Source organism: Cololabis saira, chromosome 3 (genome assembly GCF_033807715.1).
Source record: "Cololabis saira isolate AMF1-May2022 chromosome 3, fColSai1.1, whole genome shotgun sequence".
Lineage (NCBI taxonomy): Eukaryota > Metazoa > Chordata > Actinopteri > Beloniformes > Belonidae > Cololabis > Cololabis saira.
The window spans coordinates 44,535,108-44,550,726 of NC_084589.1; the positions used below are offsets into that span (position 1 = coordinate 44,535,108).

General features: G+C 41.6%; 3 protein-coding genes across 4 annotated transcripts in view; 1 reads left to right on the top strand and 2 right to left on the bottom strand.

Annotated features, from left to right (window-relative positions):
- The window catches only part of LOC133440368 (zinc finger protein 37-like), an 801,383-nt gene that overhangs the window by 634,075 nt on the left and 151,689 nt on the right, over positions 1–15,619 (bottom strand). The window lies entirely within an intron of this gene.
- The window catches only part of LOC133424054 (gastrula zinc finger protein XlCGF57.1-like), a 102,677-nt gene that overhangs the window by 48,343 nt on the left and 38,715 nt on the right, over positions 1–15,619 (top strand). The gene's annotated exons all lie outside the window — the stretch shown is intronic.
- Positions 1–15,619, bottom strand: part of LOC133440345 (NACHT, LRR and PYD domains-containing protein 3-like) — a 36,105-nt gene that overhangs the window by 17,619 nt on the left and 2,867 nt on the right. For both annotated transcript variants that reach the window (XM_061717584.1, XM_061717585.1), the window contains exons 2-9: positions 11,305–11,408; positions 9,907–10,039; positions 9,621–9,824; positions 9,030–9,108; positions 8,411–8,621; positions 6,048–7,809; positions 5,564–5,737; positions 2,052–2,225 (exon numbers count right to left, since the gene is read on the bottom strand). In XM_061717584.1, the coding sequence (XP_061573568.1) occupies positions 2,052–2,225; positions 5,564–5,737; positions 6,048–7,809; positions 8,411–8,621; positions 9,030–9,108; positions 9,621–9,824; positions 9,907–9,995 (2,693 nt within the window). In that variant the 5' untranslated portion in view covers positions 9,996–10,039; positions 11,305–11,408. The remainder of the gene's footprint in view (positions 1–2,051; positions 2,226–5,563; positions 5,738–6,047; positions 7,810–8,410; positions 8,622–9,029; positions 9,109–9,620; positions 9,825–9,906; positions 10,040–11,304; positions 11,409–15,619) is intronic.

The window sequence follows — 15,619 nt, forward strand, 5'->3', positions numbered from 1 at the left end:
TGGTGCAGGTTCATTTGGTTTCAGTTCATGATTGTTAATAAACTCTGCATCATCTGCTGTCCTCTTATGATCCCATTCATTTGATTTGTTTTTGGTGTTTCTGCAGGTTTTATATAACATTGTGGTTCTAAAAGCAGCACATCAGTGCAGCTGGTTTCAAAGAGTTAATTCTCAGAAACAAGAGTTAAAAATCCTTAAATTAATTTAGAAAAAATATAGTAATTTACTGATGTGGAAAATAAGAAATGTACTCTTACTCTTACTCTTACTTTTAAGTAAATTTAAAAGCATTTACTTTTGGATACTTAAGTACCTTTAAAAGCAAGTACTTTTCTACTCTTACTCAAGTAATATTTTGACTGAGCTACTTTTACTTGTAACGGAGTAAATTTTGACCAGTAGTATTTGTACTCTTACTCAAGTACTGGGGTCGAGTACTCTGTCCACCTCTGCGCACCAACAAGACTGAGGACAGAGGAACCGTGACTCTATCGTATATCAGAGGAATCACGGAAAAAATACAGAGGGCCATGCGAAAATACAACATCAATACACCGGTCAAACCACACACAAAACTCAGACATCTCTTAGTGCACCCAGAGGTCAAAATAGATCACAACAAAAAATGCAACATAATTGTGAGAATAATCAAAGTTTTTAATTAAGTTGTCATTATGAAAGTAACAGAATCAGGTCAGCTCAGAGAAGCTGACTGCTGGTTGTCACATTCTTATCACATGTTAACAGATAAGGGCAGCCCTTCCTGTGTTCCGTTAAGGATTTGGGCTATCCTGGGACAACTATCCCATTGTATTTTTAAGGTTTAAGGAGTTTTTGTCAGGGGGGTCGACTGACAGCCGTCTCAATGTCTTTAAAAGTTAGCTAAGGGTTAGTTGACCATCTGATGACAACAAAACCCCCTTGACCATTTGAGGTTTCTTAAAAGAATGTCTGTTGCTCTGCACACCACAAGATAAGTTGCTTATTAACTGAAAAGTCATAGGTGTGACCTCTTTAACCATCATCTGATACCATGTCTGTGACCATCTGTTTTCGTCCATTGTCCATTATCTATACATTGACAGTCTGTTTACCAAATATGGTCATTCCTGTCGTCCTTGCTGAATAAAAGCGCCAGCCTGCAGGGAGAATTTGTGAGAAGGCCTGACGAGTTCTAAGAGGAGGGCCGTGTTGCCCTGAAGCTCCTCAGACTTCTCTCCGAAGCTTCTGCAGAAGCGCCTTGAAAATCATTCCACAGTCTCTGTGTCTTTCCTAAGTTATTAATTTATGTTGTGATGATTTAGGAACCTAACAATAATATACGAAATACCTTGTCAATCATGTAATAAAACATACATCGGAGAAACAGGAAGAAGTTTCAGCACGAGAAAAAAAAGAACATCAAAAGGAATGTGAGAAGGAGACTGGGAAAATTCACACAAGAGCAATAAAAGAGAAGGCATTGCAAGAGACCCACAAGTCAGCCATAACAGACCATTGTAAAAGGGAAAATCATATCATGAACTGGGACAAAGCCAGAGTCATCCGCACTGAGGACAAAAGACACCAGTGCTGGATTTTGGAGGCCATAGAAATAAGGAAACAAGGACAACAAACGATGAACAGGGATGAGGGAGCGTACATGCTCTCTCACACATGTACCGGCATCTTGGAGCGGCGGAAGAGCAGTGGGGGGCGTGGCCGACCTGTCAAACCTGGCAGGTTGGCCACGCCCTCATAGTAAAAACAGCTGATAAGGGCATTGTCACTTCCCATCACGTGACACTCTGAGGAAGGCGGGAGAACCGCCGAAACTGTCAGATGGAAGGTAAGAAGTTGGAACCTTGTCTGAAAAAAGAAACCATAGGATATCTATCTGAAGACATAATGAACACAATACAACAATTAATGATAATGTTGTAGTTCAGCTGATGATTCTTATGAGACCCCAGAGAAACTGCTGTGAAAGGTCAGGAGCTAACGGGGATGTAATAAAACAACCAAACAAACAGTTATAATGGTCAACAGTTGAACTCTTGGTGGATTCTGACCTGAGAGACTCCAGGTGACAGTGTGGACTCTCCAGTCCAGGACACAGCTTCTTCAGTCCTGAATCCTGCAGGTGGTTGTTACTCAGGTCCAGTTCTGTCAGACTGGAGGACTGAGAGCTGAGAACTGAGGACAGATCTGCACAGATGTCCTCTGAGAGGTTACAGACTCTCAACCTGCAAAGGAGATAAAAGAGAAATAATGGGAATATTTAGGAAGGTTTGTGTATAACATTTCATCTAGCCTACAAGACAACTCAAAGTGATTAAAATAAAAACATTTCAAAAAATGACTTAAAAATGTAAGAATTTAAAAGCAGTAATTAAAGACAGAGATATAAGTAGACTCAAAAGGTTTTCAACTTGACTTAAGGCAATAGAGTTTCCGCATTCCTGATGCATTCTGGGAGTTTGTTCCACAGGTGAGGCGCAAAAGCTGAACACTGACTCATCTTGTTTGGTTTTAACTCTGGGTATAGAAAGTAGGCATTTCGCTGACAACCTGAGGGTTCTGGTTGGTTCATCATGGACCAGGAGATCAGAGATGTATTTTGATCCCAAATCATTCAGAGATTCATAAACCAGCAGCAGGATTTTAACATCTACTCTGGGACAGACAGGAAACCAGTGTAAAGATCTTAGAACTGGAGTTGTATGGTCCACTCTCCTCCACATGTTCTTTAAATGAAACAGGCTAACTTCCCTACTGTCTTAATGTGGCTGTTCAGGTCTGAGTCCAGAACCATTCCCTGATTTCTGGGTTGGCTATTTGTTTTTAACTTCACTACTTGAAGCTGAGTGCTGACGTTTAATATTATTTACTTGGTTCCAAACGCTATTAATTCTGTTTTTATCTTAACTTAACAGAAGAAAAATCTGGCACATCAACTTTTTAATGTGATCAATGCATTTGATACATTTTTTTAATTGGATAAAAGACTTTAGGGGAGATGCTTATACAGATTGGGGTGTCATCCGCATAGCCATGGTAGCACATTTTGTTCTTTTTCATAATTTGACCAAGTGACAGCATGTACATACTAAACGGAGACCCCAGAATTGAACCTTGAGGAACTCCACATGTTATATTGTGTTAACTCTGATATGTAGTTACCTAAAGACACACCATAGTCTTTGTCTTTTCGGTAGGACTGAAACCAGGTTAGTGCTGTGCTTAAAAGTCCCACCCAGTTCTTCAACCTGTCTATCAAGATGTTCTTGTTGATTGTGTTGAATGCAGCCCTGAGATCCAGTAAGACTAAGACTGAAATGTTGCCAGTATTGGAGTGGATATCATTAAGGACCTTTACTAGAGCTGTCTCAGTGCTGTGATGTGGCCGGAAACCTGACTGGAAAACATCAAAACCGTCATTTAGTGTCAGGAGGTTGTACAGGTTTTTGAAAAATGGGTTAAATTCAGGATATCAACATGCATACAAGAAAAGGCCACTCCACAGCTACGACACTTGCTCAAATGAAGGATGATCGGTTGCTTGAAATGGATGACAAAAAAATAGTTGGTACTGCACTGTTGAATATGAGGGCAGCATTTGATGTTCTTGACCTTAATGTGTTATTGAAGTTAAGCTGCTATGGTTTTGAATCAGCTACTATTGCATGTGGTAAGAGTTATTTGGCTGATAGGAAAAGCACTGTTTACTTAATGGTAGCGATTCTAAGCTGAGAGCCGTGAGCTGTGGGGTTCCCCAAGGGAGTTCTTTGGGTCCACTTTTATTTTCAATATTCACCAATGATTTACTGTTTATTCTAAATCATGCCACAATTGCAATGTATGCTGACGACTCGACAGTTCATACATCTGCAAATGCGCCTGCTGAATTAACTGCGATTTAAAGGGTGGAATTAAAATTAACATAGAAATGAATGATAAGAAACAAATTAGTTCTGAATAAGGTGAAGAGAAAGCATAATGTTTAAGGTTCAAAACCTTTCTTAAGAAACTACCCTGTGCTATGCTGACCTATGGGCCCTGGCCCGGCTCGGTGGGTGGAAACTGCTGTGAAAGGTCAGCAGCTAACGGGGATCTAATAAAACAACTAAACAAACGGTCAAACACTTGGGGCCCGATTTACTAAAGGTTTGCGTGCGTAAAAACGTGTGCAAACTTGACAGCACCCGCAAACCAAAGTGCCAGCTGATCTACTAACAGCGTGCAAAGACGACTGCGTCTCTGAAATGCGCAAAATTGCACACGCAATCCATTTAGTACTTTTGCCCTGATGAATAATCAATATGGGGCGTACCCGGCAGAAATCCTAAATACTGGGAGGGGAAGATGCAAATTGCTCCATTTACCACGCGCAATGAGATTTACCAAGCCTGAAAGTAATTGCGCGTATTGTGATTGCGTCTGTATTTAATACGTTCGAAAGGAAGGTGCTAATCTGCTGCTGCTGTTATTGTGGCAAGGAGGCGACATCCAAAATCAAAGAATACGCAGAGAGAGAGTCTTTATTCTGCTGCATGCTATTTTAAAAATGGTTGCACAAGTTTTATTAAAGGCCACTTTTTCTTTAGTTCTTCGCCTTATATCTTGCCACCTTCTCTTATTGTGCCCCCCTCACTCGCCCATAAGCAGGCCAAGCCTTTGTGCCAAAACTTTGTATTTTATTGATTACTTATCTTATTCAACGTGAAATCATCCTTCGTAAATTAGATTTAATTAAAACCCGTGCTTATTAATCACAAAACACAGGTTAAACATCATGACCAAATCCGCTCCGACCCGCTGTGTCAGGATCAGCGCAGAGACTGCAGCTTCGCCTGAATTATGCTTCTGCGTTAAATCGACGGCAATGTGATGGTCCCGTCTGTCACACATTTACTGTCAGTGTTTGCTATATAATATATAATATTTGCAATATACTGTGGACATCTGAATAAAAACTTAACTCATGAATAGATGAATCAAAGCGCTCTCCAGCTCTGCGTCTGATTGTCTTTTTCTCCTCAGATCATGCCGAGCACCGCCGGGTCACGCAAACCCGACCAATTCAATATTAAAATCAAATTCAGTCCTGTGGCCCGTTTTTCTAATTCGTATTTTTGATCTGTGCCTAAAATTGAAATATGGAAAACCAGACGTTTTTCCGTTTTTTGTGTTGCCAACTGCATTTATTCTATCGCAGGTTTTCTCCGATATTGCGTTTCTTTTGGTAATGTTTAAATTTCTTTGCTGTAGTTCATGAATGTGTTTATTTGCCTCTTCCACTAATATCTCTAACTCCAACTCGTCAAATTTCATTTTGCGCTTGTGACTTGTGACTGTGCATTCCATCCACTCTCCATGGCGCAGAGTTGCGCTCGCAAACCTTAAGACACGCAACAGCTCATTTAAATACTGAGGTTTGCACCTGTTATCAATTGCGCACGCAATCTTAGTTGATCACCTGCAAACCACACGCAAACAGCACGTGCAAACTTTTTCAGTGCACACGCAATTTAGTACTCTTTATTTAGGATCTTAGTAAATCGGGCCCTTGGTGTATTCTGACCTGAGAGACTGCAGGTGACAGTGTGGACTCTCCAGTCCAGGACACAGCTTCTTCAGTCCTGAATCCTGCAGGTGGTTGTTACTCAGGTCCAGTTCTGTCAGACTGGAGGACTGCGAGCTGAGAACTGAGGACAGATCTGCACAGATGTCCTCTGAGAGGTTACAACCACTCAACCTGCAGAGGAGATAAAAGGGAAATGATGAGCTTATTTAAAAGTTGATTATGTCATTTAACAATGAAATAAATGATATATTATCAATGAATACTGATTATTTCAACTTTCATTAAGCATTCATCATTAAGCATTGATCATAGTGATCGCTAAATTTCTCTTATCTGCATGTAAAGTTTCCTGAAATGAATCATTGATGAGAACTGGTCCCACATGAACCTGAACTTAGTTGAACAGTGAATTTAACTGGTTTCCTCCATGAACACAACATGTGATTGTAACTAAAACAGATGTGTCCGTGTTCGTCCTTACACAACTTTCTTTGAGGCTTTGACCACCGGCAGCAGCCTCCGTAGAACCTCCTCTGAAGCTGAGTATTTCTTCAGCTCAAACAACTCCAGATCTTCTTCTGATGACAGTAAGATGAAGACCAGAGCCGACCACTGAGCAGGAGACAGTTTATCTGTGGAGAGAAGTCCTGACCTCAGGGACGATTGGACCTCCTCCACCAGAGAACCAGCGTTCAGTTCATTCAGACAGTGGAACAGGTTGATGCTTTTCTCTGCAGAAAGCTCCTCACTGATCTTCTTCTTTATGTATTCAACTGTTTCCTGATTGTTCTGTGAACTTCTTTGTTTTGGTTCCAACAGACCTTGTAGGAGAGTCTGATTGGTCTCCAGTGAAAGACCCAGGAGGAAGCGGAGGAACAAGTCCAGGTGTCCGTTTGGACTCTGTAAGGCCTTGTCCACAGCACTCTGATACAGGTCAGTCTCTGTGTTTCTTTGTTCCTCCAGCAGGTTGACTCCAGACTTGATGAGGCTCTGATGGACATGAAGAGCAGCCAGAAACTCCTGAACACTCAGATGGATGAAGCAGAAGACCTGGTCCTGGTACAGGCTGCTCTCCTCTCTAAAGATCTGGGTGAACACTCCTGAGTACACTGAAGCCTCTCTGACATCGATGCCACACTCTCTCAGGTCTGGTTCATAGAAGATCAGGTTTCCTTTCTGCAGCTGCTCAAAAGCCAGTTTTCCCAGAGACTCCACCATCTTCCTGCTCTCTGGACTCCAGTGTGGATCCGTCTCAGCTCCTCCATCATACTTGACCTTCTTCAGTTTGGCCTGGACCACCAGGAAGTGGATGTACATCTCAGTCAGGGTCTTGGGCAGCTCCCCCCCATCTCTGGTTTCCAGGACTTTCTCCAGGACAGTAGCAGTGATCCAGCAGAAGACTGGGATGTGGCACATGATGTGGAGGCTTCGTGATTTCTTGATGTGGGAGATGATCCTGCTGGTCTGTTCCTCTTCTCTGAACCTCTTCCTGAAGTATTCCTCCTTCTGTGGGTTAGTGAACCCTCTGACCTCTGTCACCATGGAAACACACTCAGGGGGGATCTGATTGGCTGCTGCGGGTCGTGTGGTGATCCAGAGGCGGGCAGAAGGAAGCAGGTTCCCCCTGATGAGGTTTGTCAGCAGCACATCCACTGAGGTGGACTCTGTAACATCAGTCAGGACCTCATTGTTGTGGAAGTCCAGAGGAAGTCGACTCTCATCCAGACCGTCAAAGATGAACACAACCTGGAACTCTTCAAAGCTGCAGATTTCTCTAGTTTCTGTGAAGAAGTGATGAACAAGTTCCACCAAGCTGAACTTTCTCTCTTTCAGCACATTCAGCTCTCCGAAGGTGAATGGAAGCAGTAACTGGATGTCCTGGTTGGCATTGCCTTCAGCCCAGTCCAGAGTGAACTTCTGTGTTAGGACTGTTTTCCCGATGCCGGCCACTCCCTTCGTCATCACTGTTCTGATTGGTTCATCTCTTCCAGGTGGGAGTTTAAAGATGTCTTCCTGTCTGATGGTTGTTTCTGCTCTGTGTTGTTTCCTGGATGCTGCTTCAATCTGTCTGACTTCATGTTCATTGTTGACCTCTCCAGTCCCTCCCTCTGTGATGTAGAGCTCTGTGTAGATCTGCTTCAGTAGAGTTGTGTTTCCTACTTTAACAATTCCCTCAAACACACACCGGCACTTCTTCTTCAGTTTAGACTTCAGCCGCTTTTTACAAACTTTAGCAAAAGCACCTTAATAAAAGTGGAAAAAAGAAACCAATTAATGTTTATAAAGTTCAACATAATTCTCATAAAGAATCAGGATGTGAACCGACACTGATCAACTCTTACGTTACGATGAGCTGTACAGTATTGAGTAGAATTACCTTTACCACCAAAACACCCCTGAACATTCAGGATGTGGAAGTGACAAGAACATTATGGGGGTCCTGGAGTTTCTAGTACCAGGATGTTAGCAGTACAGCCCTGATGGGTCGTGGGTTTGTGGGTTGTTGTGTTCTTGTTATAGTTATGGTGTCTGTGAAGTGGATTTTCCAGGTTTAGGATGTGAAAATCCCAAAAGATGATCTGATCAAATTATCTGTAGAACCATCAGGACAATCTGGAATTCAGGAGGATTCCTGGAAGAGGAAAACCAGCACTAAAACTTTCCAGTTATCCTGTGGTGTCGGTTGAACATATTTATCCTGTCCTGTACAGGGAGGGTGCAACTCTAGGAGGGGTGGTACCATGTGGGGGTGAATGTTGTGGCTGATCTGTGAATGTTGTTTATCTCCTGAGACATTCTGGGTCATTTATCCAGCAGCTTAAATGTTCATAGAAATCCTCTTACTGCTCTGCAGACGCTCAGCCAGCTCCTCCTGCTTCATTCTCCTCAGGAAGTTCACTGTGATCTTCACAAACGCCTCTCTGCTGCTCCTCCTCTGCTCTTCATCCTCACCCTCCAACAGATGCTCTAGGGATCCTGGGTAATCTGGACTCAGACCCTTCTGGATCTTCTTCAGTTCGTTCTTCACAAACATGACAATGTTGTCCTCCAGCAGCTGGAACAGAAGAGCACATGAAGGACACAATCAGACGGAAACCACGGAGACAAACATCAGGTCCATGTTGGACAGACTGACAGTCCACTGGTCTCCAGAGACCATGGAGACAAACATCAGACCCATGTTGGACAGACTGACAGTCCACTGGTCTCCAGAGACCACGGAGACAAACATCAGACCCATGTTGGACAGACTGGCAGTCCACTGGTCTCCAGAGACCAGCATGGAGACAAACATCAGACTCATGTTGGACAGACTGACAGTCCACTGGTCTCCAGAGACCAGCATGGAGACAAACATCAGGTCCATGTTGGACAGACTGACAGTCCACTGGTCTCCAGAGACCAGCATGGAGACAAACATCAACAGAACAGATGGAGAAGCAGTTGTTGTTCATGTACGGACCAGAAATATGGAGTCCAGCTGGGTCTGATGCTGCTGGACAGACGGACCGCTGGGAGGCTCTGAGATCTGCTGGTCCACTCTGTGGAGGAACCAGGAAGAATTAGCTCACATCATGTTTGTCCTCACAGAGACAAATACCAGCTGAAGGTCCATGAAGTCCTGTTTGGATGAGGACAGTCCACCAGAGGACTGGTGGTGGTGAATGTTTACTAGTCCTGCTGATCCAACGAGAATGTACACATGACCTCAGTGAGAGCTCTGCTCATTCACACATTCACAAGATCCAGTTCTTCTCCAAGAAAAGTTACGAGATCAAGAAGATGGACAACTAATGGAGACATGAAGCAGCTGGTGAACTCTGGATCATCATCAGGATCAGTCCTATGGAAGGTAAGACCTCCAGATGTGTCAACCAGAGGAAAAAGCTCCTGACAGGAGATGAAGATCTATGAGGAGGAAGCTCAGATCACCATCAGGTGATGGAGGACCACAGGGGTCCAGGACTACATGGATCTACTCAGGAAGAAACATGGACTTTTCCTAACATGAGGACTGATGGAAATACATTTAAGGCATTTAAACACATCTCACCTTTCTGAAGAAGAATGTTGGTCTCCTTTAAAGTCAATTAACTTGTCCATTGATCGGTCACTCTTCAAGGACACACAGCTGGGTCCAGGTCCAGGTCCAGGTTCAGGTTCAGGTTCCTGTCCAGGTCCAGGTCCAGGTCCAGGTTCAGGTTCAGGTCCAGGTCCAGGTCCAGGTCCAGGTCCAGGTCCAGGTCCAGGTTGATTCCTGTAATAATGATGTTTGGTGATGTGAGTCTTGAGCTCTGACATGCAGAAGTGTCACGGACAGTTAGAGATGCTCATCTCACCTCTGAGCTTTGCTCCAACTCTCATGTTCCCCACACAGAGAGGTTTTAGAGGGAGGGACTACCTCCTCTCCGTCCTCACACTGATCCATTCTGCTGAATTAACGTCCACATCAGCTCACACACACACCTTCATCTGCAGAAGAAACACACATCACTGGTGCTGCACACAGATCAGCTGATCCTGCTCTGGTTTGTTCCTCTCTTTTGTATTTTTGGCTTCTACTGAGCAGTAGAGGTCACTTTGCTAGATTTTTATATTTGTTTCTTTCTTATCCTTCAAATGTTGGAAAGATGAGACATGATTGAAGAGGTGATTCTGTGAACAGAGTTTTCACTTTAGAAACTCGAAAATCGTGTTACTGTAAATGCGAGGAAGCTCAGAGGTTGATCTGCAGGGACAAAGGTTCAATGTGCAAAGATAAGGAGATATAAACATGCTGTATCCAGTGCAAACAAGTAATAAATGTGCTATGAAGTGTGATGATTGACAGAGTTCAGAGTCCTGATTTCTGGGTGTGTCTTGATTAAGAAGTCTTATGACCTGGAAGAAGAAACTTCTTTTACGCCTCTCAGTAAAAATGTTTCAGTTAATCAGCCTGTTGTTTCTGACCCCCGTCTGCATGAACCTCTGGGAGATTCTGTGTCAACATTGATACTATTGGAAGTTCAGAAAGACTTCTGGACGAAGATACTCCATCTTCAGTAGTTACACAAGTACCAAACAACAACTTCTTCCAGGAACCAAACTGACTTTAATGCTGCAGACGACAACTTCATTCCAGGAAATAAAAACACCTCACAGTTTGATTGATGAATAAAACTAATTACCAGCTGATCATCACTGTGTCTCTTATCTGTGGTTGCAGCAGCAGCTGCCTCAACAGCTTTGGACCATAAAGTTTTTTGCACCCAGCACACCGATGACGTAAAGGAAAGGTCTTAACGGAAAGTTCTACTTTTCTATGTTTACTTCAAAAACGGAAAAATCATACAAAATACAGAAGCAAATCCTTAAATGTTATAAATAAACTAAATTATGCTCGTCGAACGACTGTGTTGCTCAAAGGTCCAGTGACTTGTAAACTTTCACTCATATTTATTCTACATACAGTTGCCAATAAAAATGCAATATTCTGCCTTGTGACTTGTCACTGGTTAGAACAAATATGAAACCAAAGGAATCTTACAAAAGGTATTAATCGTATTAAAGATAAATTACATTTATGCAATACGGCTACAACAGATCAAAAATAAATACATTAAAAATATTGTCATCTAACAATCATGTAGATTTGTTTTCATACACAAGAATGATCAAAGTCTGTAGTGAATACTTTCTCCAACCATGGAGGAGCAGAAACAAACAGGAAAGTTCCTGAAGACAAATTTCAAACTTACAGTTTCTTCAAACAGTCCAAAGAGTTGAAGATGAAGATTCTGCAGTCTGAACAAAACCCACTGAGACGCAACTGAACTGATCCTGGAATGAGTCAGAGCTGCAACTGTGGAAGAGGAGGAGAATGGGTAGAGAGGAGGAGGGACAGGTGGAAGGAGGAAGAGTCTAATAAATAATCTTTCTGAAGTAAAAAATGAAGGTGACAATTTATTTTGGGTCACCATTCTTCAGAATAAGTATCATGATTTACAAGGCTCCTGTGTGTTTCTACCAACAATGTCAATACAGCGGTCAACTGTTGGGACAGTGTGTGTGATTTCATCAGAAATGCCACTTGTGGAGTGATTCATCGAGGGCGTGACACCTGCTTCCATCATGAAGACATCCCTTACTTGTTGTTCTTGAATATCTCTGAGTTGTTGACACCAGTGAAGAATCAGGGGTTAGGGTTAGATCCCACATATCCACCAGAAAGCTTACCTGTGTAGGATGGCCACCAATGATGACGTTCAAAACTTAGACATGAAGCATTTACTGTATATATTGCTACGACTGAGTATAATTACTGGAGACACTTGAGAATCGTGTTACTGTAAATGTGAGGAAGCCCAACGGTTGATCTGCAGAGACAAATGTTTAATGTGCAAATATAAGGAGACATAAACATGCTGTATCCAGTGAAAACAAGTAATAAATGTGATATGAGGTGTGATGATTGACAGAGTTCAGAATCCAGAGTGCTGGGTGTGTCTTGATAAAGAAGTCTTGTGACTTGGGAGAAGAAACTTATTTTACGTTTCTCAGTCAAAATGTTTCAGTTAATCACTAAAACTGGGAAAATGTATACACAGAAAATGATGTTGATAATGCACGAGTCTTTCTTAACCCTCTGATGCACAACATAAGGACACCCCTTTTAATGCACAACATGGGTCAAAAATGACCCGCATTCATATCCCATGTTATCTCATGCAGGCTGAGTTTTTCTTTCCTGTATCTTTTTACATCAATGTATTTTAGTATCCAATAATCCACATATTAGATATCTTGTTTTTGAGTACCATGCATCATTATTTATATGTTTACAGCCTTATTTTTTGAATATACTTCATTTTTGTATTACTATATCAAGTTTACACAGATGGATGACCCGTTTATCCAAGTATGATTTAAAGATAAATGAAGGCATATAATAACAATATTTTTTTTCAAATAACTATTTTAGTTGTGATTTGGACCAAACATTCATAAAAGTAACTTTTGTGTAACTTTTGAAACATGTTTCTCACTTTGGAACACACAAACACATCTGACAATAGATAACTAAAAATAAAATGATGCGTTGACCAAAGTAAAATAAAATAGAACTGATAGTGGTCTGTTCCCTGACGCAATGCCCTGGTCCTCTTGCCATCAAAATGTATGAAGTGATAAGATATCTTCATATCTCCTGAGCCCCATAGTGGGCTTTTACATTGGATTTTGTTGCAGATCTAGAAACAGCTCCCGCAAGGCCAAAAAATTCAGACTCAAAATCACTTCCAATAGCATCCTCATCTGGTTCTTCATCCAACATTCTCAGAACCATTTCAGCTGTAAATCTGCAAGCAGTACTCTGGATAAAGTAAATCAAAAGCACAATACTTAGTACAGTAATGTATATAAACTCAATTCAGTTATCTTTCTGTGCCATCAAGTCATCAAATATTTTCTTAGGTAAAGCAACTTACTTACTAGAGGCAGTTGTGCTGAGCAGGTGGTGATTAGCAGATGTCCGCAGTTATTATATTCCTAATTTCAAACATGGTCAAAGGTTCCTACCAGGTGCACATGCAGGTGCATCTGCAGGTGCACATGCACATGCACATGCACATGCAGGTGCATGTGCATGTGTGCGAAGTTGATGTAGGAATACAAAAGTTGTGAATGTTCACAAAGTAAGAAAAGAAACATAACAATGATGACTAGTGCTGAATAGAAACCTGTTATTTACTGTATACATGGGATAGTGGATGATAAAATACATGTACTTCAAAGGCAGAGCAAAGCAACACTCAGCCATACATGAAATAACACAGAAAATGAATGTGGGTCATTTTTGACCCATGTTGTGCATTAGAGGTGTAGTGATACAAAAAAACGTTTTTATTCAAAAAGTAAGACAACAAATAATAAAATAAGGATGTTAACTGATCAAACTGTCGGGTCACTTTTGACCCATGTTGTGCATCAGAGGGGGAGTGTTCACATCATTATACGATAAAAACTGTCCAATAAAAACAATAAAACAATACAGTGGAAAACAAAAATACACTGATCGACCATGGATCACAAAGGGATTACAACATGCCTGTAAAAAGAAAAATGCACTTTATAGGGAATTCATAAAACTAAGAACCAAAGAGGCAGAACATAAATCACTGATTCTTGAGAGTTGGGACAAAAAATGTCCCAACAAAGTCTAATTTATATTGAAAATCAAGAAATTCATCATGGTTTACATACTTACAAAGTTAAATCTAAAGGAACTGCATTTTACACTTTTTCTGTGTGAATTTGTTTAAATGTATGGTCTAAGAGGTCCATGTTATTATACCTGTCCTCAGCAAGAGGTCACAGTATTGACCCACCAAAAAACCTTTAAAAACTCAATGAGTGTGCAAATATATATATTAAATAACAACGAGTGGTCTTAAATAAATAAAACAGTACATGAATTGAACTTCAAACAATATTTTCCAGAAAATCCTGTCTATCAAAGTTCTGTCCTCAGTTTCCGTCAACTCCGTCAGATTTTTTTACAATCCTCACTAAATCAGGAAATAGAATAATCAGCTATTTCCCCCAGGATGCCCTTTTCTCTCCCTGCCTGTTCTGAATGCAACGCTACCACACATAGGGCCCGATTTACTAAAGGTTTGCGTGTGTAAAAACCTGTGCAAACTTGACAGCACCCGCAAACCAAAGTGCGAGCTGATCTACTAACGGCGTGCAAAGACGACTGCGTCTCTGAAATCCGCAGAATAGCGCACGCAATTCAGTTAGTACTTTTGCCCTGGCCCCTGATGAATAATCAATATGGGGCGTAACCGCCAGAACGCGCTAAATACTGGGAGGGGAAGATGCAAATAGGTTAATTTACCACACGCAATGAGATTTACCAAGCCTGAAAGTAATTGCGCGTATTGTGATTGCGTCTGTATTTAATACGTTCGAAAGGAAGGTACTAATCTGCTGCTGCTGTTATTGTGGCAAGGAGGCGACATCCAAAATCAAAGAATATGCAGAGAGAGAGTCTTTATTCTGCTGCATGCTATTTTAAAAATGGTTGCACAAGTTTTATTAAAGGCCACTTTTTCTTTAGTTCTTCTCCTTATATCTTTGCCACCTTCTCTTATTGTGCCCCCCTCCACTCGCCCACAAGCAGGCCAAGCCTTTGTGCCAAAACTTTGTATTTTATTGATTATTTATGTTATTGAACGTGAAATCATCCTTCGTAAATTACATTTAATTGAAACCCGTGCTTATTAATCACAAAACACAGGTTAAACATCATGACCAAATCTGCTCCGACCCGCTGTGTCAGGATCAGCGCAGACAGACTGCAGCTTCGCCTGAATTATGGTTCTGCGTTAAATCGACGGCGTAGCCGACGGCGTATGGGGTCGCGGTGCGGTGTACGTCGCCGCGTACCCTATGCCGTCGGTTCTGCGTTAGTGTGACGCGGAACCATAAATCAGCCTTTAGTGTGCGCTCTGTTCTGAACACTTCTCTTCTCTTCTTTCGGATGATGGTCCCGTCTGTCACACATTTACTGTCAGTGTTTGCTATATAATATATAATATTTGCAATATACTGTGGACATCTGAATAAAAACTTAACTCATAAATAGATTGAATCAAAGCGCTCTCCAGCTCTGTGTCTGATTGTCTTTTTCTCCTCAGATCATGCCGAGCACCGCCGGGTCACGTAAACCCGACCAATTAAATATTAAAATCAAATTCGGTCCTGTGGCCCGTTTTTCTATTTTGTATTTTTGATCTGTGCCTAAAATTGAAATATGAAAAACCAGACGTTTTTCCGTTTTTTATGTTACCAACTGCATTTATTCTATCGCAGGTTTTCTCCGATATTGCGTTTCTTTTGGTAATGTTTAAATTTCTTTGCTGTAGTTCATGAATGTGTTTATTTGCCTCTTCCACTAATATCTCTAACTCCAACTCGTCAAATTTCATTTTACGCTTGTGACTTGTGACTGTGCATTCCATCCACTCTCCATGGCGCAAAGTTTGCGCTCGCAAACCGTAAGACACGCAA